This window comes from Oryza sativa, chromosome 5, assembly GCF_034140825.1.
Source record: "Oryza sativa Japonica Group chromosome 5, ASM3414082v1".
Lineage (NCBI taxonomy): Eukaryota > Viridiplantae > Streptophyta > Magnoliopsida > Poales > Poaceae > Oryza > Oryza sativa.
The window spans coordinates 28,838,485-28,863,618 of NC_089039.1; the positions used below are offsets into that span (position 1 = coordinate 28,838,485).

At 43.6% G+C, this 25,134-nt stretch overlaps 3 protein-coding genes and 1 long non-coding RNA gene across 8 annotated transcripts; 3 read left to right on the top strand and 1 right to left on the bottom strand.

The window, feature by feature from the left end:
* The first annotated feature begins 1,576 nt into the window (after nt 1-1,576).
* Nucleotides 1,577-8,223, top strand: LOC4339689 (translation initiation factor IF-2, chloroplastic). Its single transcript, XM_015783969.3, has 12 exons — nt 1,577-3,117; nt 3,198-3,230; nt 3,743-3,856; nt 3,953-4,102; nt 4,190-4,288; nt 4,407-4,469; nt 4,550-4,705; nt 4,836-4,901; nt 6,260-6,496; nt 6,589-6,864; nt 7,246-7,434; nt 7,645-8,223. The coding sequence occupies exons 1-12, from the start codon at nt 1,798-1,800 to the stop codon at nt 7,804-7,806; spliced, it is 2,865 nt and encodes a 954-aa protein (XP_015639455.1). The 5' UTR covers nt 1,577-1,797; the 3' UTR covers nt 7,807-8,223.
* A 1,895-nt stretch (nt 8,224-10,118) lies between these two features.
* LOC4339690 (putative FBD-associated F-box protein At5g53635) lies at nt 10,119-13,848 on the top strand. Of its 2 annotated transcripts, XM_015783970.3 has the most exons (6): nt 10,119-10,375; nt 10,573-10,961; nt 11,087-11,193; nt 11,943-12,830; nt 12,946-13,101; nt 13,192-13,848. In XM_015783970.3, exons 2-6 carry the CDS (start codon nt 10,910-10,912, stop codon nt 13,582-13,584), a joined length of 1,596 nt encoding a protein of 531 aa, XP_015639456.1. In that variant the 5' UTR covers nt 10,119-10,375; nt 10,573-10,909; the 3' UTR covers nt 13,585-13,848. The 2 variants fall into 2 exon arrangements, with proteins under 2 accessions (XP_015639456.1, XP_066166680.1); XM_066310583.1 differs by lacking the exon at nt 12,946-13,101.
* A 217-nt stretch (nt 13,849-14,065) lies between these two features.
* Nucleotides 14,066-15,762, top strand: LOC136356547 (uncharacterized). Of its 3 annotated transcripts, XR_010741410.1 has the most exons (3): nt 14,066-14,428; nt 14,526-14,571; nt 15,283-15,762. It is a non-coding gene; the product is annotated as an uncharacterized lncRNA (long non-coding RNA). The 3 variants fall into 3 exon arrangements; XR_010741412.1 differs by lacking the exon at nt 14,526-14,571; XR_010741411.1 differs by lacking the exon at nt 14,526-14,571 and having other exon boundaries at nt 15,509-15,762.
* A 6,508-nt stretch (nt 15,763-22,270) lies between these two features.
* Nucleotides 22,271-24,341, bottom strand: LOC107281009 (uncharacterized). Of its 2 annotated transcripts, XM_066310847.1 has the most exons (2): nt 23,373-24,341; nt 22,271-23,260 (listed from the first exon to the last, which is right to left on the bottom strand). In XM_066310847.1, exons 1-2 carry the CDS (start codon nt 24,279-24,281, stop codon nt 23,060-23,062), a joined length of 1,110 nt encoding a protein of 369 aa, XP_066166944.1. In that variant the 5' UTR covers nt 24,282-24,341; the 3' UTR covers nt 22,271-23,059. The 2 variants fall into 2 exon arrangements, with proteins under 2 accessions (XP_066166944.1, XP_015638697.1); XM_015783211.3 differs by having other exon boundaries at nt 22,646-24,341.
* Between the last annotated feature and the right edge of the window lie 793 nt (nt 24,342-25,134).

Consider the following 25,134-nt stretch of genomic DNA (forward strand, 5'->3'; position numbering starts at 1 on the left):
TTTTTTCATTCTGAGTGTACTGAAGTAGTACGTAATTGTATTCCTCCGCTCTAAAATATAAGAGATTTTGAATGGATTAGACACTTTATAAGACTATGAATATAAACACATACTATGAATTTGGACACTCAATGTGTTCCATTTATCCAAAATCCCTTTAAATTTGAGACGAAGGGAGTATGTAAGAACTCAAAACGTACAAACCATCATCTCCTTACCTGCATGAATCTTGGAACAAATCCAATGGTTGAAAGATAAAAAATTTTGCCCTCAAAAGTCTAATAGTAGTAGTGGTGGTGGTGGTAACAACAAAACAACAAAGCTATAGTGGTAGATGTCCACTCGCTTAATACATATCATTTAAATGGTTATGAAAAAATAAAAATAATTGACAAGATAGATTAATATGTAATATATCACTCCACAAACATGCAAGTTAAAATTCAACTTCTATAAAATTGTAACAAACATAACAAACAAAACTCAAATTACTGTACGTATATTTACAGTTAAATTTGATATTTTTGTAACAATTTATAGAAGCTGAATTTGAAATTACATGTGTTGTGGAGTGATATATTTCATATTAATCTATCTTGTCAATTTTTTTGATTTTTTATTGTAATCATTTAGTTGACATGCAATAAACAGATGGACGTCCACTCGAGCTATTAGAATCCATCTTCATAGTTCCTATTCAGTAGAACATAACAACAAATATGCATCTTTTCATATGTAGCGGTTCAATTAAAGACTATTCTTGTATTTATTTTATTCTCTTGATATTCTATTTCATACTTGCATTTCTTTTGTCAATTATATATATTTTTCTGTTCCTCTAGTTTTTCAGTTCAGCATTTCCAAGGAGTCCTAAGTTGGATGAAGAAAACTTTCCACTTGATAACATTTTTGTCTACGATTGCTTATGGGTGTGTTTAGTTCTTTGGGTGTAAAATTTTTGAAGTATACGGACGCACATTTAAAGTATTAAACGTAGACTGATAACAAGACAAATTACAGATTCCGTTTATAAACCGCGAGACAAATTTATTAAGCCTAATTAATCAGTCATTACCAAATGTTTACTGTAGCATCACATTGTCAAATCATGGCGTAATTAGGCTCAAAAGATTCGTCTAGTAATTTACATGCAAACCGTGCAATTTGTTTTTTTTCCACATTTAATGCTCATGCATGTGTCCAAACATTTGATGTGACGTTTTTGGCCAAAATTTTTTGGAATCTTAACGAAGGCCTATATGTCCAAATATATTATGTTATAAGTCTTCAAATCTATTCGTGTAAACAAACTTTTAAAATCTTGAAACGATTTTATATGGAGACAAACTCTACAGGAAAGTTATAGAGCTGGACTATTACATTACAATTTTATCGTTGATTTTTTTCTTGCCAAATAAATATTTACAAGTTTCGCACGGAAGGAGGTGTCGCGTAACTAGTGAAACGTGTCAGATTCCCAGCGTAAAATTGGGCCCAAGAAAGAAAGAAAGAAAGAAAGAAAGAAAGAAAACTGAGCGGTGCTTAAAATTGTGTTCCAAAATGAGTGTGCGGCCCTAGCCGAGGATCTTATCTCCTCTACTACTCCCCCCTCGGCTCGGCGTCGGCTCCCGTCTCGCCTCCTCGCGAGCTCGCCCGCCGCCTGCGCCAATCTCTCTCCACCCCGCGACCAGGGGGCGCCGCCGCGCCGTCGTTCGCCTCCCGCCGCCCCCGCATCGCCATCCCCGGTGAGCATCCACCCTGTATCCGTTGCCACGGGGGGCGTCCTCTCCTCTCTCGATGGGGTTCCCTGCTTCTGTTGCCAACCTGGGGACCAACGGGAGGCCCGCGGCGAGCTCATCGCATTTGGCTTCGAGGATCAGGTTTGCTGGTCTGGGCAGTATCCGGCGGTGGCAGTATGCGCCTGGGAGGCTGTGTAGATGCATGGTTGTGACCAATTTGATCGATGAAGAGAAGGGGGTTCAGTTCTCGTCGAGAGGGAGTGTGAGTGTGAAGCCTAGTGATGATAGCGATCTTCTTTTGAAGCCACCGCAGAAGCCAATCCGGGCGAATGGGCCACCGGAGAGCGTAAATGCGGCATCACCATCTCCGTCGAGGCCGACGTTGGAGGATAGGGATAAGGTTAGGGAGTCATTGGATGAGGTGTTGGAGAAGGCTGAGAAGCTCAAGGCATCAACCTCTGGAAATGGAATTGGAAATGGTGACTTGAGGCAGAATGGCGCGTCGAAGCCTGATAGTTCGGCAACGCCAGCAGCGGAGGGTGCGAATTCGAGGAAGACAAAAACACTTAAGAGCGTATGGCGAAAGGGAAACCCTGTGTCAACTGTACATAAGGTGGTCAGAGATCATCCACGCTCTGAAAGTAGGAATCAGTCTAGTTCTACAGCAAAACCTTCTATGCCAGCTCCAACAAAACCAGTACCTCCTCTACTAACAAAACCTTCAGTAGTAGCACCACCACCTCGTCGGCCTGTCAAGGCTGATACATCAAAGGAGAAAAAGGGACCCATCCTGATTGATAAATTTGCTTCCAATAAACCAATAGTGGATCCAGTTGTAGCTGCAGCACTGATAGAACCTGTAAAGCCAGTACGAGGCCCACCAGCAAAAGTCAAGGATGATCGTCGTAAAAAAACAAGCACACCAGCTGGTCCTCGCCGACGAATGCCAAAAAATGATGGTTTAGTTGATGAGGATACTGCAGTGCGCAAGGGGAGGAGATGGAGCAAGGCAAAACGCAGAGCTGCAAGACTTCAGCTTGAGGCTTCACAAGTTGAAGAGCCAGTTAGAGTCGAGATCCTTGAAGTTGGTGAAGAAGGAATGGTAATTGAGGAATTGGCATATCAATTGGCAATTGACGAATCAGAAATTCTGCGATTTTTATCTGTGAGAGGAGCTATGCTTGACAATGTTCAGACACTTGATAAAGATCTGGTTAAGATGGTTTGTATGGAATATGATGTAGAAGTACTGGAAAGTGGTCCAGTGAAAGTGGAAGAGATGGCAAAGAAGAAGGAATTTCTTGACGAGGAAGATTTGGACAAGTTGGAAGACAGACCCCCTATTGTAACTATCATGGGCCATGTCGATCATGGAAAGGTACTAAGCCAGTATCAATTTTTCAGTTTGTTAACTGTTCTGAAGCACTGTTTGTATGACACTGTTATTTCTGTTTGCAGACTACCCTGTTGGATTATATACGCAAGAGCAAGGTAGACACTCCTTGGCATGTTCCTCCTGTTGGTGATTTTGGGATTTTAGATGATACTCCCTTCATTCTTTTTTAGATGGCATTTTAGTATGTTGGTTTTGTTCTCAAATAGAAACATCTTGGATTTTCTGGGTAAAATTAAAGCTAGTGGAATGTGCATTTGTTTTTTTACCATGATGCACATTCTAGGATGAGTTGATAGTACATAGTTTCTCTTCAAAGTGTTCAATCACATTCACAGTTCCACGTGGCACCCTGCCTCTTGATTCGAAGAACTTTCACCGTGCCTTGCCTGACCAGTGTTGGTATTGGAACGAATGAAGGCTTTAGATTAATGAGTAGATGACGGGCTAATTAGTCCATTTCCTGGCATTGAACAGTTGCATTGTTCTCTGCAACATTGGCTAAAACATCATGTTTTGGTGAACAAAGGGAGTGGAATAATTACTAATGTTAAAACATGGAAACACCTATTTCCTATAAACCTGTAGATCTAAATAAAGTTAGTTACAGGTGGTGGCATCTGAGGCTGGCGGAATAACACAAGGGATTGGTGCCTATCAGGTTATTGTACAGGTTGATGGAAACCCTCATGCTTGTGTTTTTCTTGATACTCCAGGGCACGAGGTATAGCAAAAGTATATGTATATTTTACCATATGTTCTCTCTTTCTGGTTGTATTAACGTGGGGCATTACAACTCCTAATTCTTCAACAACAATAGGCATTTGGTGCAATGAGAGCTCGGGGTGCTAGGGTAACTGATATCTGTATCATTGTTGTCTCTGCGGATGATGGTGTTCGTCCACAAACAAATGAGGCAATTGCACATGCAAAGGCAGCTGGAGTCCCTATTGTGATAGCCATAAACAAGGTCTATTTCCTAGTCATTTCATCATCGATTACAGTTGTTAAAAGGAAAATTCTCTTGTCATGTTTCAGTAACCTCCTAATTAAGCAGATAGACAAGGAAGGAGCTAATGCTGAACGGGTCATGCAAGAGCTTTCCCAAATTGGACTTATGCCAGAGGCGTGGGGTGGTGATATCCCAATGATTCAGGTTGTTGATTCTCACAATCTGGACGAGAAATTTCCTTGCTATATACTACATCAACTTGTATCTTTTTTCCCATGAACTTGTTACCTATTTGATCTGATTTAGTTGTTATGTCTGTCAGATAAGTGCTCTTAATGGAGAGGGTGTAGATGAACTATTGGAGACTATCATTCTTGTTGCTGAGGTTTGCTTCAGATTTGTTCCTTCTTTTTCTTCTAATCTATTGAGTTTATTTTTTCACATGCTTTTGTTGTGGATTTGAAGCTGCAAGAATTAAAGGCCAATCCTCATAGAAATGCAAAGGGTACAGTTATTGAAGCATGCCTTGACAAAGCTAAAGGATCTCTTGCCACCCTAGTTGTACAGAATGGAACCCTAAACAAGGGTGATATTGTTGTGTGTGGTGAGGCTTTTGGAAAGGTTGGTTTGCTCAATTCCTACTTGTTATGATTTGATCCAGAATATGTAATATATCTTGCATGAAAAAAAGAAGCACAAACTAACAAACATGGGTCATTTGGAGTATAACATAGCATTGTTATCATTTCAGATCCGTGCAATGTATGATGATGGTGGAAAGCTTATCGATAAGGCTGGGCCATCCAATGCCGTGCAGGTTTTCCCTTTCCTTTATTTTCCTCGTTCCTTTTACCATGATCCTTCCTAACATTTCCTAATATACCATATTTCGGATGAAAAAGTTACTGAAATTACAGTTGGTTCTCCTCATGAGATGGCCCCTCTGGCCATGACGACTCTAAACAAAATACTCATCACAAGTCTGATGCAATTTTGACATAAAGAGAAAGCATCTGAAACTATAAATGTTTATGTGCATTAGAACTGTTAGTTACATGACATTGATGAATATGGATAAATAGAGGTCGCTGTTGACTAGCTAGCAAATATAAACCTGCTCAAGTCCTAAATGGCATCCTTATATGTGAGCTCTTTTACATGATGTAAAAATGCACCCTTTTATCAGAAGCTGAAAATTCTAAAATTTGAATTTTGTAGACAGGAGAAGACAAGAAAAAACACAAGTGGGTTTTCTTTAATCACCCTGGTATTCCTGAGCTTGATTGTTGCTATCAACTTCTCTTGCTTTCTTCCAGGGACTATATTATGATGAGTAATTACACCTCAGCCCATTATTGGAGACCTTTGTGGCCCATGTTATTCAGTATGGTGGGATTAGTCTCCAATGGAGAATTTAGTTTGTGGTCAGCATATAAGCTCACATGTTCTAACCACAAAACCTCCAGGTTTACACATTTAATTTGGCAAGAATGTGTAAGTACAGTGCTATCTGCCATGTGGGACCACACTTGTAGAAGGGCCAAGGTGTGTTGACTGGAGGAAATGCACGGGGCACATGGCCAGAAGGCACATGAGGCTTACAGATAAGCTATTTTAGTAAAATTTAGTAAAATAGGTTTAGAGATAATAATAATAATAATAAATACCTGTCAATCACAACTACTGTCTCTATTCTTCTAGCTATTCACCGAGTGAAGCACGTGACATATATGTGCATGGACCTGTCCCTACAGAAGGGTTAGGCTAATGTAGATTCTGGAAGCTGGAGTGTGAGTGCCTATGAGCCTATGGAGGCATACAGCATTGCACCAAGAGTGATTCTGGTCATTTGCCATGTAGGACATTGTGCTGCCGGGAGCATCACAAGTTCATGTGTTCCTCTAGATTAATTCTTTTTTCATGAAGCAAGGATGAGAGTATAAGTACTGTGCAATACATACATGGGCCTGCTCGTATAGAAGGATTAAGCTAATGCCAATTTTGGAAGCTGGATGCTACACATATACTATCACAATTCATGGATTGAAAAGGAAACATTTCTTCCATAGCTTGCTGCCTTTTACTTTAGTACCATTGAGCATTAAATGTTCTTCAAAAGTTTGTAGTATTATTGTAAGCATCCTGAATTTATCAAGAAATGATATGTTATGACAGGTTATTGGCTTGAATAATGTACCCCTTGCTGGTGATGAATTTGAGTCTGTGGACAACCTTGATGTTGCACGTGAAAGGGCAAACGCACGTGCTGAAGCACTGAGAATTGAAAGGATATCTTCGAAAGCTGGGGAAGGGAAAGTCACTCTGTCATCCATTGCTGCATCTGTTTCATCTGGAAAACAAGTAGGAATTGATACACACGAGCTTAATATCATCCTTAAAGTTGATTTTCAGGTATCCACTGCTCTTGCAAACTATATGCATTATCGAATATGAACTATTCATTTTTTCTATTTGCTAAATATGCCAAGCATATGATCAAATAGGGTTCAGTTGAGGCCATTAGGCAAGCAATCCAAGTGCTGCCTCAAGAAAATGTCTCCTTGAGGTTCCTACTTCAAGCTCCGGGAGATGTGAGTGTCAGTGATGTTGATCTGGCTGTTGCTTCAGAAGGGATTATATTTGGTTTTAATGTCAAAGCTCCAGGATCAGTTAAAAGCTATGCTAAGAAGAAAAGTGTGGAAATTCGTCTGTACAAGGTGATCTATGATTTGATTGATGATTTGCGGAATGCCATGGAAGGACTTCTTGAACTTGCTGAGGTAAGCAGAAAATTGCTTTTCAACTTTTATGAACCAGTTGAGTCTTGGGACATGCCCTTGTTGATAGGTCCACATGGACCACATTCCTTTGCATGCTGGGAAATCCTTCTTCTAAAATACTTCCTCCGTTTCACAATATAAGACTTCCTTGCGTTGCCCACATTCATATAGATGTTAATGAATCTAGGCATATATATGTGTCTAGACTTATTAACTTCTAAATGAATATGAGTAATGCTAGAAAGTCTTACAATCTGAAACAGAGGGAGTATTATTTATTTCTCCATTTCCATGATAGTTTGGTGTGCTTTAGAGTATTTACTTGTCATTTCAAGTTGCTGGAATATTTGGATGTCCATCCTCATTGTCTTTCTTTATCAGGAGGAAGTACCAATTGGTTCAGCCAAAGTTCGTGCTGTTTTTAGTAGTGGCAGTGGCAAGGTGGCGGGTTGCATGATTACTACTGGGAAAGTTGTTCATGACTGCAATGTTCGGGTTCTTCGTAAAGGGAAAGAAGTTTATATGGGTACACTTGATTCGTTAAGACGGGTGAAAGAAACTGTAAAGGAGGTACGTACGATAAACATGAATCCATCAACTATTTTTATTTCACTGCACTCTTTGAGAAAGTTATTTACCCGCAATATCACAATGTGTTTCCTGAGTATCACTGCAAAAAGAAAAAGTTTTCACATTATTAATTTGTTATATTCACATTCACTTTATTTTGATATTAGTCCCCGTAATGTGATGTTCAACATTTACATTTTTCCCCACTAGGTTGGTGCTGGGCTAGAGTGTGGCATTGGGGTAGATGATTTTGACGAATGGGAGGAAGGTGATGTCGTGGAGGCATTCAACACAGTTAAGAAGACAAGAACCCTAGAGGAAGCCTCTGCTTCTGTGACTGCTGCTCTAAAGGATGCCGGCGTCCAGCTGTAGAAGTGGCAAAGCTGATAGGCATCCATCATACAACAACTGCAGGGGAATCGGAGCCAAATTTATCATGGCAAGAAAGAAAGAAAGACGGGGTGCATTATTGATCACATTGCTGTTGTTAGCGAAGAACAACAAACTGGTTACTCGATCGTAAATACGACGAACTTATGCAAGCCATAGTACAGTAGTCACCAAACCTGAGCTTAGCCGTCTCTTATAGCCTGCATCAGCTGATGCTGTATTTTGATGTACATAACAAGAGAGGAGACAGCTGTTACCTTTTTTTAGTTTGCCACTAACAGGTAGATAAGCAGTGTTGTCTAATTTTACACCACCTGATTTTTGACACAGGATGTAATTACTCTGTAATGGTGACACCATCATTATTCAATCATCATTCATGCATATTCATGATGTTCATTTGTCTGTCTCTACTACCTCTGTTCCTAAATTCCTAAATATATGCATTTGTTTCTATGCATCTGAAGATCTCCTGGTCTCGTTTCAAACAGCCGTTTGGTGATGCAAAACGGCCATTTGATGATCTAGCATGGCCGCTGCTAGGCACTCTTACGGTCTTACCTGCAACCGTCTTGAGGACGTGCTTGATCGATGTGAAATTTGGGGTACGAGATGTGCAGGGTATGTAAAATTTTAAATAATTTTGAACTTCGTGTTGAACAAGTTTGAGTTTACTTTGAATTTGATTCAACTATAGTAAAAAAAAGGGGCTATTGCATTCTTACCCCTATTTTGAAGTTCAATTGTGATTTTGCCCTCGCTTTTTAGGGTTTGCGTTTTTACTCCTACTTTTTTGAAACGAAGTAGAGATTTGCCCCTGGTTTGGATGGTCAATTTAACGGGGTTAAGTCGAGCACGAAAAGACTTTTATGCCCTTGCTAGCTATTGCATATTTGCCCCTACTTTTTAAACAACACTTGTATTTTTACCCTTATTTTGTACTGAGCTTTCGTGAAATGATTCAAAATCCGTATGAAAATCTAATGGCGCCACATTGCATGAACATGAATGATGTCTATGAATGGTAAGTTCATTAACATCCTGTGTCTTACTGCATAAGTGCATAGTATCAGCCACATCAGGTATCTTCATGTTGGTCAAGTCCTTTCGATCTGATGAACCCGTCAAGAGCAGGATTCATCACCAATGGTTTGCCGCTCCGAGGAGTCGCTGCCATCGCCTGCTGCTCCTGCCATAGCGCTGAGGATCGCCGTCGCTGCCAGGTACTCCTGCCGCCTCCTGCTGCTCGCGACGCCGTGTTGAGGAGCCATCACCGCCGCCTTCCGGCCTCGCCGAGGAGTTGGAGCCGCAGCTTGCTCCTGGCCACGCCGAGGAGCTGCGCCGCCACCTGCTCCCGGCCGCGCTGAAGAGCTGCTCCACCGCCTGCTTCTGGCGCCGCCGCGCCAAGGACTTCGGGATGGGAATGGATCTGGGGGAAGGAGGATATCGAACATGTACTGATGCACACCCACATATATTACTTAAGGGTACAATGGTAATCCCATATTTCCAAAATTATTTTTCTCTTCTAATTTCTCTTTCCTTAACTGAATATTGTGGGACCCACCTAACTGCCATCCATAGTAGGGGCAAACGGCAACTTCGTTCAGAGAAAGCGGGGGTAAAATTGCAAACGCTAAAAAACTAGGGTAAAATCACAATTGAGATTGAAAGCTGGGGTATAAACACAATTCTCCCTAAAAAAAATGTGTTATGAAACTAGTTCAAAGTAGGTAACCCCAGGTTGTGTTCAATCTTTTTTCGGAGATTTGAATCCCAAATACTTATATTATCGGTATATACCATGGAAAGTATCACAAAGCATAGTGCCAAAGATTGTCAACAGATATCGACTTTGACACTTGAGTGCAAGGAATTTGGTGGTGGAAACCGGAAATGACTAGTATTTGATATAATGGCCATAAGTTAGTTTGTCAGTTAAAGCACCATTGAGATCTTGTAAACTAAGTTTTTTTTAGTAAATTGCAGTTTGGACTATCCTTTATAGTTAAATTTTCACTTTTGAGTCATCTTTCAACTAATCCTTTTATTTTGAACCAAGTAACTTTACCATTTTTTCGGATTAAACTACCCAAACAACTTTTCCAGCACCAATCAATAAATTGGTTTCAATACACTTTCCCGTCTTTATACATATCATATCTTCACCGGAACAGAGGGTAGACATAAATAATAAAAAAAGTTACATGGTCTAAAATAAAAAAAATAGTTTAAAGGTAATCAAAATAAAACTTTGATAATATAAAACGTGGCATGAACTGTAATTTACTCTTAATGTTTTGGATATTTTTTTTTCTCTTTCTAGCCCCTCCTTTCCTTCCATCGCTGCACCACCGCCGCCACCGCCAGGTTCGCGTCGCCGACGTGCCCTACGCCGCTGCTGTTCGTCGCCCGGTCTCTAGTTTGGCTGACTTCTCGCCGCAGCCGGTCACATCACGCGTCCTTATCACACGCTGCTCTTCAATCTCCTCCTCCCGCCGCCGCCGCCGCCGCCGTCATCCGCCTCCCCAGAAGCTGCATCTCTAGTCCGGTGAGTCCGATTTCACTCATTCTTCTCTGCAACTCAACCGGGCTTGCAGATTTATTGCCGTTGCAGGAGATTTTTAGTTTCGGGAGTTGTTATATCGAGAGATAGTATTGTTCTGCTTATCTAAACGACAAGTTTGCAGCGCAAATGTTACAATATGGCTAAATTTTATACTCCCATTCTCTAACGATTTTCCATAGGAGGACGCAATTTGGAGCAATTCAAGAAGTCCTGATAGGAAAAAGGACTCCCATTATCTTAACGATTTTCTATAGGAGGGCGCAATTTGGAGCAATTCAAGAAGTCCTGATAGGAAAAGGAAGGGAATAAAAAGAGTCCAGGTTCCTCTTGCTCGTACCAGGGCCATCGCAATCCTTTTTATGCCTAGTCGAATTTTCCGAAATTGAGGTCAAAATTCAAGTACAAAAACAGATAGTAGTAGATAGGAGAGAAATAGTGATCTGAAGGAGGGGAAACGGAAGTGATTTCTCGGTGAGATCTGACGAAGAAGAGTCGTCGTCGACCTACTAGTTCCACATGCCTGCGAAACGCAACCAGAAGCGGCGCCGCCGCCAAATCAGAGCCCAGAGTAAGCCACCTTACTCTTACTCTGAACTCAAGAGATTGGGCCTTCGTTTCTTCCTTTTTTCTGCATTCATGTATGAGCAACCTGCAACCATAGCCATCCTTATCCTCTTTTTTTTTGTGTCGCAGATGAACTGATTAGGTGGTGTAAAAGAAAGGGATCACCTTGTCAGCATGGTGATTCTCGAGCTGTCAAAACAATGAGACGTTCTACCCCATACCCATGCCTTCCTGAGGTACTGCTGTATGAAATTCTGATGATGCAGGCTTAGATTCCAAGCATGATATTACCATGAGTGATCTGATAGGGCTAATTCTTGGGACTATACTTGAATACCTGAATATTACAGTATTGTTTATATAAACAGAAGTCAGATATAGTATTTTAGTACTGCAATGTGGCCACAGTCCTACACTCGTACTGAACTAGCAGATTCTCTTCGTTCTAGTTACCACTTTTCTCTCTGCAAAGGCTGGCAGTATTACTAACAAATCTCTTCAGAATTTTACCTAAGTGCGATGCTTTACATATTTAGTACCATGTTCATAAATTGGCATAACTGGGGTGCTTTAGTGCTATGCTGCACTTATTAGCATTAAGAAAAATTGGAAAAATATTTTTTCTTTCCACCTGCTTCACATTTCGTACAAGAGTATTGGTTTTGCTATGTTGCTACCTTAATCCAGAACAAATGGCTAGATTTGCTACAGCAAGTAAAAGTATTCTTTTAATCCAAGTCAAAAGTATTTTTCATGGTAGTTAATTCGTGCTAGCCATTAGCAACTTTATTTCTTCTCCTTGGAAAACCCACTAATGACACTGGTAGCAAAAATTCTCTATATGCCATGTTTACATTTCACTGCACCATCTTTCTACGTAACGCTGCATGCCATGATGTTCTACCGTTTTTCGTTCTCTAATGGAAGTAACCATTTGGATTTACGACTGCAATGTTGATCTTCCATCCCATGCTTGTGTACGCAGGACATCTGGCATCATATACATTCCCTAATGCCAATGCGTGATGCTGCCCGTGCTGCTTGTTTGTCTAGAACCTTTTTACAGTCCTGGAGAAGTCATCCCAATCTCATTTTAAATAAGGATACAATTGGCTTGAATGCGAGTGCTTGTGGAGGGAATTTCAGCCGCAAAGTTGACCATATTATGAGGAACCACTCAGGCATTGGCGTGAAAATATTCAGGCTTGAATACCTTGGCGTCGTGGGGTTTGATGCCAGTCGCTATCTTGACAGTTGGCTTCAGGTGGTTGTTAAGCCAGGGATTGAAGAGCTGACCCTTGTGTTGTGTAAAACCAAGAGAGAGTACAATTTCCCATGCTCACTTTTATCTGATGGGATTCAAAATTCAATTAGGTACCTCAGACTCGATTGGTGTGCCCTTCGTCCCACTGCTGAACTCGGCCCCTTGCAAAGCCTTACAAGCCTGCGTCTGCGTTCGGTGAGTATCAGGGGGGAAGAATTGCAGTGTCTTCTTTCCAATTCTCCTGCGTTGGAGCAGTTGCGCATTTCTAGTTGCACGGAGATAGTTTGCTTGAAGATACCTTGCTCCCTGCAGAAGCTCAGCAACCTTACTGTTATTGGATGTGACAGCCTGAAAGTATTAGAGAACAAAGCTCCAAATCTCTCCAGTTTTTTTGTTTCTGGATGCTCTAACCTGAGAATATTAGAGAATAAAACTCCAAATCTCTCCAGTTTTTTCTGTAGAGGAGTCGGGGCAAAGCTCTCACTTGGAGAAACACTGAAAATGAAGAAGCTAGGCATGGGCCGTGCGAATGCTGTGCATTATGCTCGTGCTGAGCTGCCTTCCATTATGCCAAATCTTGAAACTCTTAACATACGTTCAGGACCTGAGGTATGTATATATATATCCAGAAGCTTTAGGTGTTATAGACTAGTATTACATATATATGCGTATTACATTAGTCATACCTGTGTATGATTTTAGACGTGTCATATTTGTTATACAGGCGGTAAATACACCAGTGCTGCCTACCAAATTCCTCTACCTCAAGCACCTGAGCATTAGTTTGATAGCAGTATCGACACTTTCCCCGTCCTATGATTATTTTTCTCTGGTTTCTTTCCTTGACGCTTCTCCTTCGTTGGAAACTTTTATCTTGGATGTAAGGCACTGTCCATTAACTCTGTCCTGCTAACATAGCTGTTCACTCTGGGTCCATTTATCTCAATCGTGTTCTCCTTTCCATCTTCAGGTGCAGCAGCGAAGCATGGAGCATGAATCGGTTTTTGCAAAATCCTCGGGTTTGAGGCAAATTCCTGAAAACCGCCATGACAGCCTCAAGACTGTGAAGATCTCTGGTTTCTGCTCTGCAAAGAGCTTGGTTGAGCTAACTTGTTATATTCTGAAGAACGTGGTGTCACTCGAGTCTCTTACATTGGACACCATTCATGGTGATTGTAGGTGTTACCTAAAAACTTCTCCATTTTGTAATCACATAGAGGAGGATATTCTCATGGAAGCCCCTAGAGCGCTCTCAGCTATTAGGAGGTACATTGAAAAGATAGTCCCAACTACAGTTAAGTTAACTGTTCTGGAGCCCTGCAGTAGGTGCCATGCAAAAGGTTTACAGCGTATATCATGCTAATTATGCTGTGTCTCATCATGTGGGGCCTTCAGTATCAGCGCCGTCGCCGGGAAAAGAAAAAACAGGCAAACACCACAGGAACTAAGATGGCGCAGGATTAGTTTGGATAAGTTAGCTTCAGATTTATCTCTTTAGTTTCAGTGTCTATCTAGTAAGCTTGTTACTATACATTCTTAATTGACATTCTTGTGGCTGGCTCGAGCATCATATATAGACATATAGGCAGAGGTGTAAACAAGCCTGTCTATTTCAGTGCTCACGTCATATCATATTAAATCCTTAGTTTTCGTAACCCACTTCCGGTGAACCACAGCACAGCTAGCCTTTGCTACAGGGTAACAGTACCAGCGTATGCATGCACCGTGCGATCTCGCCATCTTGATTCCATCCGGCCGTCCATCAGCACGTTGTGGCTCCGAAAGATTCTCTCTCCCATTCCCCATTCCCCACCTTTCCCCACCCATGCTACTCCCAAATCCCCAATCCCCATCCCAAAATCCTCGCCACCTCCGCCCCAAAAATCCTCGCCGCCGACCGGCGCCGCCGTCTTCTCGCGGAGCAAGCAGCGAGCACTACAGCCTCCATGTCGCCGAGCCAGCCAGCCAACATTGTCGTCTTCTCGCCTTACTTGCCGGCGACCCCGTGTCGCTTCGTCATCGTCGAGCCAGCTGTGCCGCTCCCTTCCCTTGGAGCCACTGTTCTGCGCCACCCCCTGTGGAGCCAACATCCGCCGTCGTCTTCTCGTGGAGCCAATGGTCAGCACTGCCACCAAACATCTCGTCCATGGCCATCTCCTCGCTTCCTGTGACTGCTGCTTGTCGGCTCCTCCACACCTCTCCAATTGGTACTGCCATCCTCTACCACTCTGTATGCACTAATACTTATTAGGTTCATTTTGTTTTCCTCGTATTGTTGATCTGCATAACTGTTCTTTTCTGCAGTAGGTATTTTACTACTCAGATTACCTTTGCTTTGCTCTCTATATAGGTATGATTCCTACTAATCCATAAATATTTCTTCTGATATGTTTGCTACCTGTACAATCGGCCTAAAATGCAAACAACAATAAGGTTATCCTATTTCTTTCATAATACATGATTCCCCATTGTTTCAGGGATGCATGATAGTTTTATATATATTGCTGGGATTCCATTTGTTTAACAGCAATGTGGTTATAGCACATATTTTCATTTTTTTACACACAGCAAAATAGCATGCACAAAGAGATATTGGCCTGATTTTTTTCCCTATGTAATTGTACGATGTGACCATATACCTATGGTTAGTGCAGGATGCCACAAAACAATGCACCATGAAGGGTAAACCTATAAAAAATCATTGTGCTACTTGTCCGATTGCACATGTTCTATTTGTGCATGCATAGGAATAATTAGTTACTGCTTTGGTGTACATAAGATTGTTTTTTTTGCTACCTGCTTCAGTGTTCCTAATTGGCTTCATGGCGATACAAATGAGAAGAATGAAGTGTTGATTCAAGCTAGAAGATAATTTACTATTTCATAGATAATCTTGATGTTTAGTACAGAAGGCACACAATTCAACTTGATCGCAACCGCTTGCTGTAGTATGATGCCATGATTGCTTACATTACAAGGCCTATGTATGGACTGTCAGGTTCATGGTCTTCAGTGAGTGATATATTTGTTGAACTGCATGTGTAACACCTTGCTTTTGTAGGTTCCATGGCTTTGCATATGCTTTTGTAGCATTTATGGGATGATGAGGGCCTTCATTTGAGTGAATACACATAAGTTGATGGCATTTCTTCATTTTGCATAGTACAAACTCTGCTGTTATGTGCAAATGAGGCCATATGAACAGTTTATCACCATGAGGCTTCAATTCATAATAACCATCAAGGTAATAATTAAATTTGTTCTAACATTTCTGCATTTTCTTTCAGTAACTGATGTTTATCAGCAAGGGAGTAAACTACCGCAAGTCTTCCAAGTTCTTCTATCTGAAGAAAAGAACACATTTATCCGCGGTAGCACCATTTGTAATTATGAGCACAAATTATATTCAAATTATTTTAGCAATTGTTTAATTTCTTTGGGATAGCTCAGTTATTAATTTTGAAAAAGGATGAATGTCATGTGTGCATCCTTGCTGTTTATCCAGTGATTGGTCATAATGCATATGTTGACTTTACAGAAAGATCCTTAACACTGTTATTGGCTCATCATTTAGATTCCTGCAATCTTAATAGTTCCCTTTGTCAGGCTCTAGAGTATAGTATTATTCTAATTTACATATAATCATTTAGTTGCAAGCGTACAATACGTTTTGTTTACCAACTATTCTATTGGATTTATAGAGCTACTTTTGAAATAGAGGATTTCTACAGCTACATATGCACATTCTCCTATACTCTTGCAGATTGATTTCAACCGTTTCTAGAAACAAATTGCCGCAATCTAACCATTTTAGGTCAGTTTGGTTTCCTCAAAGTTAAAACAAAAAGGCAGCTTAGTTAAACAGCGTGTTACCCTATGGGCTACTCCATACCATAACTATACATGTAAATATCACTTACAAGATAGTCAAGATTATGTTAATATTTTACAATTAGTTGTCAATCCATCACAATTGAGTGCATATGGAAGTAACAGATGTTCCATTTTGGTGGTGGCCTTTAGTTAAGAAACTTTCAGCCTCATCTATGGATAGTTTTCAGAAGGCCAATTTGTACGCAAAATAGCTTTGTTTGGTTTATCCGCTAGCCAATTGATAACAAAATGGTTTGGGGTGGATTGACCAGAGCCTTCAACACGGTTGCGTGTGGTTGTAAATGGCGTAACAGGCATATGTGTGCTACAGAGCTTATGGTTGCAAATGATGTAATCGTTTAAAAGTTTGGTAAATTAACTATGGCCAAAAACTTTGTGATGGTATTCAATGATGTTATTCGGTATAAAGTTTGATGGAGATATTTTGAGAGCTTGAAGCTTAATATGAATCAGGGGAACCTTCTCATCTTCTCACGGTTTTGAATATATATACTCCCTCCGTTCCATAATGTAAGACTTTGTAGCATTGCCCACATTCATATAGATACTAATGAATTTACACACACACATAGATAAATAGATAGATAGATTCATTAACATCTATATGAATATGAGCAATGCTAAAAAGTCTTACATTATAAAACGGAGGAAGTATTTGTTATGCCCGCGGCAACGCGCGGGGTCCCGGCTAGTTATTAATAAATTCAGAGGTGTAAACAATTATCTGTGGTGTGCTCATATTATTAATAAATTTATTAATAACCATATAGGCAGAAAAACGAGTTCACGTTAAGTCGGTTAATTTGATTCATTTCTGCTTTAAAGGTAAATCTGTCTATTTCAATAGAAAAGTAGCTCACACTGTGAGAGAGTGCCGTAGTAGACTGGTAATGCTAGTTGCTAATCCAACCAATTCTGTATTCTGAAGTCTGAACTTAACATCTCACACATTTTAGTTCAAGACTCTTGCGCGTTCGCAAAAAAATACTTCAAGTTATTTCTTCTGAGACTACAAACTGCAGGAACCAAGGATGAAATAATCTGCACTCTACACAGGTTAAATGTTTACTCCAGAAAGGCATAACCAAGCATGACAGAAGGTTGTACCAATACATGGAAAATAAAATAATAGCCAACAAATCATCAGTCAGCCATGCAGGCAGGGGCGGATCTAGAAAAATATAGTAGTGGGGACTGAATAAACTACATCAGCATAAATTGAAACTCCAGTCCCCATATCCTATAAATCTATGGAAAAAAAATTAGTGGGGGCTTAGGGGGGTCTCCATTGTCCCGGGGGCGGTAGTGGGGTCTCAAGACCCCTCCGCCCCCATTGTGGATCCGCCCCTGCATGCAGGGTTCTGCATTTCAATTTTGAAACCTCAATGTTCTCATTTTCTTCAGTTATTTCTCAGGCATCCCTGCATACAGTAAACAAATTCAAGCAATATAATATGTACAGAAAGACCTACAGCACCAGTCTAATTCAGATCTCTTGCAACTGGATGGTAAAATATAATTCCAATTAGCAAGAAAATGATGAGCACTGCTAACTGAAAGTCCAAGCACAAACATGCATATGTCCGCACTTCAATCATCCAATGAGACACCGAGAGCTACTAACCATGAAATTTCCCCAGAGAGGCAATGCTGATAAGTAAAGTTCTTAGCAGCAAGTGGTTTATGCAGTAAAGGAGTCCTGCTTCAGCTTACAGTAGAAATAAAATGTATAGTTTATCAAACATACAATTTTCTGTGCTCAAATAGGTATCAAAAGGTACCTATTTGGTAGTGATAATAGAGTGGTCAGATAGGGATTAGCAATCCATAAAGAAGCAAATCGATCTGCATATATCAAAGGTACAACTATCTGTGCTCACAGTTGGGTTTCTTTGCAAATTCAGGGATATAAAACAAGATTGACAAGCAATCTTATAAACTATATAAGCAGAAAATGATTCCATGTTAAGTCAGTTAATTTGATTCATTTCTAATTTGATGGTAAATCAATCTATTTCAATAGAACAGTGGAGTAATGCTAGTCCAACTATTTATGCATTCTGAAGTCTGAACTTAAACATCTCATACAATTTTAGTTCAAGACTTCAAGTTGTTTCTTCTGAGACTAGAATATGCAGGAATCAAAGATGAAATAATCTGCATTCCACACAGGTTAAAAGATGTTAAACTGACAAACAGACAAGGCGCAGATGAAGCATGGGTGACAAAGTAACTTGATCGTTTGAGCGCAGTGCCAGAACACATCCCATGCATGTAAATCCAGTTCATGGGATACTCCAGTGAATGAGTAGTTGCATTTATCATGGATGCGTATTAGCTAAGGCCTAAGGACCACATTTTCAGTTCGTAGAAACTGAATTATACAGTTCAACTCTTCAACGCACAAATCATGCACAACCATCAGCATTCAGATTCACAGAGAACAAAAGGGTACCAGAAAGTACCAAATACAGGGATTGAATCACAAGTTTTACTTCAGATTTCAGAGAGGAGGATTCCTAGATTCATTTAACATCGTAGCAACACAAAGATTATAATCTGCAGGCAGCTAAGACGAAATAACCTGCATTTTAGTTCCTAAGCAAGCGAGATGCCCATAGAAAGTTCAGAATACCAAAAAAAAAAAAAAAAGATCAAGTAGGCTCATGAACTATCTGAAGGGTTACCAGAATGGTTAAAGCAATGATGGTAAGTGATTTACAGATTTCTGCAGTAAACGAGCTGTGCTTCAGCTTATGGCAGAGACAAAACACAGACAACTACAGAGACTAATCAGACAACTATCAACATGAGGAGCGCCAACAAACTCAAAAAAACAACTCAGTGGTCAGTGCAGATGACAGTAAATTGATCGGAGAGAAGTAATTAGAAGAACCTTTGCTTAATGCTCGTCGTCATCCTCTCTAGTCTCTACTCCTCGTCGTCGTCCTCTGCGAACTCTGGACCGTCGTCGTGGTCGTCGTCGCCCGCAGCGGCTGCAGCGGCAGCAGGGTCCTCCTCCGGGAACATCACCACCAGGGACCTCAGGGCCGAAACCCGATCGCGCACCTCCAGGATGTTGCCGGCGAGCCAAGCAGCATCCCTCGTGCCGTGGTGCTGATGCCGAGCATGTCGGCGGAGGAAGCGTCCGACGGGGCGGACGGCGGCGTGGAGGGCGTGGACTGGGCCGAAGATCGACGCCGCCAGATGCTGAATCGACGACCCGTAGCGCTGCAGCTCCCGGCCGGCGACGATGTGGAACGGCGTATGCATCAGCATCGGCACGATGACCTCCAGAACGATGGCGAGCTCGTGGTCCAGCTTGGCAAGCCTGGCCAGGCGGTGGCGGCGCTCGATCTCCCAGCCCTGGCGCACCCCCTCCTTGTCCAGCAGAGCCAGCACCGCAGGGGCGTCGCTGACGCGAACGTCGCCGATGATGACGAGGCGCGGGCCGACGATCGCGGCGGCTCTGAGGACCGCATCGTGGAGACCGTGGATCACGATCCACTGGAGCTCTCCTCCTCCTCCCTCGACATCAGAACCAGCATCGTCCTCCACGAACTCTGCACCGTCGTCGTCGTGGTCGTCGTCGCCCGCAGCGGCTGCAGCGGCAGCAGGGTCCTCCTCCGGGAACATCACAACCAGGGACCTCAGGGCCGAAACCCGATCGCGCACCTCCAGGATGTTGCCGGCGAGCCAAGCAGCATCCCTCGTGCCGTGGTGCTGATGTCGAGCATGTCGGCGGAGGAAGCGTCCGACGGGGCCGACGGCGGCGTGGAGGGCGTGGACGGGGCCGAAGATCGACGCCGCTAGATGCTGAATCGACCACCCGTAGCGCTGCAGCTCCCGGCCGGCGACGATGTGGAACGGAGTATGCATCAGCATCGGCACGATGGCCTCCAGAATGATGGCGAGCTCGTGGTCGAGCCTGGCAAGCCTGTCCAGGCGGTGGCGGCGCTCGATCTCCCAGTCCTGGCGCACGACCTCCTTCTCCAGCAGAGTCAGCACCGCAGGGGCGTCGCTGACGCGAACGTCGCCGATGACGGCGAGGCGAGGGCCGATGATCGCGGCGGCTCTGAGGACCGCATCGCGGACACCATGGATCACGATCCACTGGAGCTCTCCTCCTCCTCCCGCCATGGCCTCCTCGCGGCGCTCCTCCACTCTTCTCCTACCTCTCTCTCTCTCTCTCTCTCTCTCTCTCTCTCTCTCTCTGTGTTCTGATGCGGGGAGGAGAGTAATGGACTTTCTGCACGAGACGCTGAAGCGTGGGGCCATTTATAGCCGGAACGACGGTGCCGTGCTGAGCTGGCAGTAACACGTGTCATGCCCCTTTCGTTCAAATTTGAATAGATATCTTGTCCGTCAAGACGGGCCGTGAGCGAAGTCGAATTCGGTAGTAGCTCATGGCCGTAAACAAATCCAGTTGAGCGTAGAAGTAGGCCTGAAAATCCTTTCTACCGATATGGGCCTCAATGGTCTCTTGTCTGGTTCTTGTGGATCTTGACAATCTTTTGGAGTAAGTCCACTTTGACTCTCTCATATAAAGATCCAAGGTACCTCTCAACCGTAATACTGGATATCTTCACCTCTAAATTATTAAAAGTGGTGTAATTTAACTCCCTCGTATCAATACGATGGGCCAAGATTCGCACGAGCCCAACGATTGCTAGCATCCTGTTGAACTGCCGAAACAACACATTCTCCACCAATTTGCCACGAGAGAAGACAACATCAAGGTTTTCCCAATGCGGGCATCCCACAATTTGATGTTGTGGTCGTAGGATCCTGCGACGAAGTTGTTGTGGTTGGCAAGGGACACCATGCCGGCGCGGATGTAGTCACGGTGAGAGGCGGGGACATTGAACACAACCATCTCGAAGGACACATCCTAATAGAGGAGGAGCGCACATTGCCAGCGGAAAAGAGGTGGACCTTGTCACCGCCAACGATAGGGGTACTGGACAACCCGTGTCTCGATGGAGTGGGCGTTGAGCATGTGGGCAAGTCCAATGATGGCTACTTGTCGACACAGAACACGTGGATGACACCCTTCTTTTCGCTAAAGGCAAGGAGGGCACAGTTACTTGAAGCAAAACGACGGCGAGTATAGGTGACTTCCTCGGAGATGGAGATCCAAGGAAGCGACAAGAGGAGATCCCCAGAGAAAAGGAGCACGAAGGTTGAACAGGAGGCGGTGAGAATGAGGGTTGCACGCGACGTGGAAAAGGCAAGGTGGGTGACATTGAACTCGTTGGAGGGGGTGAGCTTGTACACACACCTGACTAGATGAGGGAGATGGAGTCAGGCCACTCCGACCCCCGCCACCCTTGCACGACCACCCTCCTATGCTCCACGTCAGCCGCCTTTGGGGAAGGAGGAAGTGCGAACAAGGATGGCAATGTTGAGAAGGGAGGCCGGTGTCACGATGATCCAATTCATCCTGCCCATTGGACGAGGCCATGGAGCCGTCGTCGCGCCACTACCGTCGATCGTTGTCCCCGCTTAGCTCATGTGGCGGTGTAGGGAGACCATTTGAATTTCAGTTATTTTTAAATTGTATTTTTACTTGAATTTTTTCTTCGATTAATGTGATAATTTTTAGCATCCAGAATAAATGTGATGTCTACTTTCAAAACTGTTTTAATAATATAATAAATAGAACAATATTCCATGCAGCAATGCCTTATCATTTAGAAAGCTTATAACGTAATCACACTTCACAATCCGTGCATGTAAACCCGGTTCACAAGTGAAACCCTCAACTATCAGGAATGTCTAAACACTATTAACATCACATTCCTTTTTTTTTTACGTAATTAACATCACATTCTCACACTGAATTATCCATTTCAACACAAAGATCATGTAACGCCAGCCCAGTTATTTCTGCATACAATTTCATCAAGAACAATAGAACCAGAAAGTTGTAAGAACGATTACTGAACCAGACATCTTTTAGTTTCAAGTTTTCTCTGCTAGAAAAGGACTATTAGTGCTACCAACTCCACAACACTGAAAGAATCAGAATAATCTGCAGGCACCAAACATAAAATAATTTGAGCCTATACACACTCAGGTGAGATGTGCACAAAGCTCTGAACACATGACCAAGCTTGACATTAAAATTCTACTAGCAATGTATGGAAAAGGGATTATAAAATAAGTCATCATTCGGCCATTGATGAGTCTGATACTTTTCCGGGAATACACTTTGTGTATCTTTGTACAATTACTATTAAGATCAGAGTAATTCACAGTGGATAAACCAAAAGAAAGGGGAGAAAGTAATTAAGGTCGGAGTCATTTACAACGGCCAAACCAAGCCAAGAAACAATAAGGGGAGAAAGTAATTAAGATCAGAGTAGTTTACAATGGCCATTGATCAGACTGAAATTCAGCTAGAACATCAATGTTCTCACTTTCTTCAGTTACTTATCAGAGTCTATAAAAAAAAAGTTACTTATCAGAGAGCTCTCATGAGACTAAATAAATTTTAGAAAGCTAAAGCATACAGAATGAGTGCAACAGAAAACTAAGTCAGATTCATTGCAATTTCAAGAAAAGCTAAGTAAAACTCCATCCACCCCAAAAACGAGCACAAACATGCACAACTGCAGATGTTCAGAGATCAGTTATCAGTTCCGTTCAAAAAAAGACATCAGTTATCAATGAAAATGCAAAGATGTACGGGCTCATGGTTATCATCAGAAAAGGTTCCAGAATGGTGGAAGGGATGTAAAGTACAGGAACTGAACTACACACTGATCTGCTGCAAGTGATTTGCCGATTTGTGCACTGTAGGAGTTCTACTCCAGCAGAAACAAAACACATACAACTACATGAGACTAATCAGGCAACTATCAACATGAGGAGAGCCAACGAACTCAGCAAGCAGAAACAGAAAACTCAGTGCAGATGAAGCATGACAGAGTAACAAGGTGTCAGAAATCTGTCGTCTCAAGGGAAAAACCAAACGGGAGGAGAGTGGTTCGATGGGCCTGGATCCGGAACGCAGAGCTTGATCTGGGGAGGTGTTCCTGACCATTTCCCGTTGTCGCTGCAGAGATACCGCCGTGCGCGGGCTTCTTGAAATGGAATCTTGGGGTCGTGGCGGGTGCTCCGATCATCCAAGAAGTAGACGCCTGCGTCCAAACCGGGGTAGTTAGCCGCCTCATATGATCTGGAGCAACCTTGTCCGACGAACAGCATCCGGCCATCCAGCTTGGTCGTCAGCTCCTCCCATGAGTAACGAACCTGGCCGTCGTGTAACCTCTCCTTGATCATCTGGAACACCCGGAACGCCGATGCCGGCGACAGCAAGTTGGGAGCTAGCTTCTCGACCATGAGCAGGTCATTGCGGGACTCCACGAGGTAGCTGGCTACGATGCGCAGGTCGCGATAACCGAGTTCATCGCGTGGCGCGATGTTGCCCAGCTCGATACTCACATGCACCTCATCCACGACCACGATCTTGCCTGGTGACCCTGGCTCTGCCATCGACGCTCTGCACACGACAATGATGTCGTCCAGGGTGAGGAAATGGAAGGCCTCGTCGTGGTATGTGACGTCCTCCAATGGCCCAACCCCGCTTGCCCTGATGGCCTTTGACATCACATCAGAACCCGTGCGCCAGAACGCGATGTGCTCCATGGAGTTGGCGGGCGGAAGGTCAGCCGTGAGGATGCCGCCGGCGACGGATCCGTGTACATTTGGACTCGACGAGAGGGTGGCGGCGACGAGGAGAATCTCGGCCCCAAGCTCGCGGTCGTGGAGTTGGAAGGTGCCCCAGTTGGGCAGTTCCTCCTCCTGGGAGTCGGTGAGGTTGAAGAGCGCGTGGCCGTTGTCTTGGCCAACGGCGAGGAAGAGCCACGAGTCGTCGTACGAGCCGAAGTAGCGCGCGCGGCGGAAGGCCTCGGGGACGAAGGCGGGGTGGGTGCACCAGGCGTCGCCGGCGACGACGAAGGACAGGGTAGGCCCGTGGGGTGTCAGGAGGAGGATCCCCGGGAGCGGCCGCGGTGGCGGGATCTGTAGCAGCGTCCTGCGCCATGAGCGGCAGATTTCTCCCACGTGGGCGCGGTCGAACGCGCATGGGATGCGGCGGACGATGCCGAGCAGGACGGCGTCCGGGAGCTCCGCCCATGGCGGCGCCGGAGACACATCCATGGTGATAGTCGTGGATGGCGAGGTGGGCGGTTGGGGGATTTTGGGATTTCGGGCAAGGAGACGGGAAGACGACGAGGAAAGGCTAGACTTGCGGCTTGCCAGCTTTTATCGGCCGTTGATGTGGGTCCCTTGTAGAAACGGTTCTCCTCAAGACCCAATTTCTTGATCCATAAGAATGTCAAACTCAGCAACAGAGAAGGGACCTTAAATGAACTTATTTTATCGGAAGCAAGGCAACAGCAGCTGGAGGCGGCCCATGGCTGCAAGCCCAGCTGACAAAAGGCCGGAGCGTGTACGTAGTCGACAGGAGATCGGCGCGCGCGACGAAACAGGGATCCGTACGGCAAGAGATGTTCGGTATAAATAGACAAGGGCTCAACCCAAGAGCAAGTAACTACAGGAATAGAGAAAAGCTAGGGTTTATCTAGGGTAACGACTTGAGTTTAATAGATGAGAGAGGGTTTTTTGTGGGCACTTTCAAAACTTTAGTCAAATTATGTTTCCTTATTTTGTAAGCAGACGGATCAGCAGGAGAAGGACGATCACACTGTGATCAACAGGTTAGTCCATTAAGTTTTGGTGTTCTTTTTATTTCTGCTAAAAGATTTGGTTGTTTGGTTTTTGCTACCGTTCACCATCCTAGCTTCCTCTGGTAGACTTGTTCTTGTCCATGTTCGATCCTTACACCTCTCCCCTCCTCCTCATCGGGCAACCAGCCAACCAACACCGCTGCTGTATAATGCAGATCATCCCAAAGTGTGCCTCTTCCTTGCCCTATCCTCCTCCAGAGCTTCCATCATGTTCCCCGCTACAACCTTCTCTCCCCCAATTGGTCGTGCACGGTCACCAGCGA

Bases quoted from the DNA above. Each gene is read 5' to 3' on its own strand.
- LOC4339689 (XM_015783969.3), top strand. From the start codon at position 1,798: ATGGGGTTCCCTGCTTCTGTTGCCAACCTGGGGACCAACGGGAGGCCC. The intron at 4,103-4,189 runs GTCTATTTCCTA...CTAATTAAGCAG, and splicing joins TTGTGATAGCCATAAACAAG to ATAGACAAGGAAGGAGCTAA. The intron at 4,470-4,549 runs GTTTGCTTCAGA...GTGGATTTGAAG, and splicing joins CTATCATTCTTGTTGCTGAG to CTGCAAGAATTAAAGGCCAA.
- LOC4339690 (XM_015783970.3), top strand. From the start codon at position 10,910: ATGCCTGCGAAACGCAACCAGAAGCGGCGCCGCCGCCAAATCAGAGCC. The intron at 11,194-11,942 runs GTACTGCTGTAT...TTGTGTACGCAG, and splicing joins CATACCCATGCCTTCCTGAG to GACATCTGGCATCATATACA. The intron at 12,831-12,945 runs GTATGTATATAT...TTTGTTATACAG, and splicing joins ACATACGTTCAGGACCTGAG to GCGGTAAATACACCAGTGCT.
- LOC107281009 (XM_015783211.3), bottom strand. From the start codon at position 24,281: ATGGATGTGTCTCCGGCGCCGCCATGGGCGGAGCTCCCGGACGCCGTC.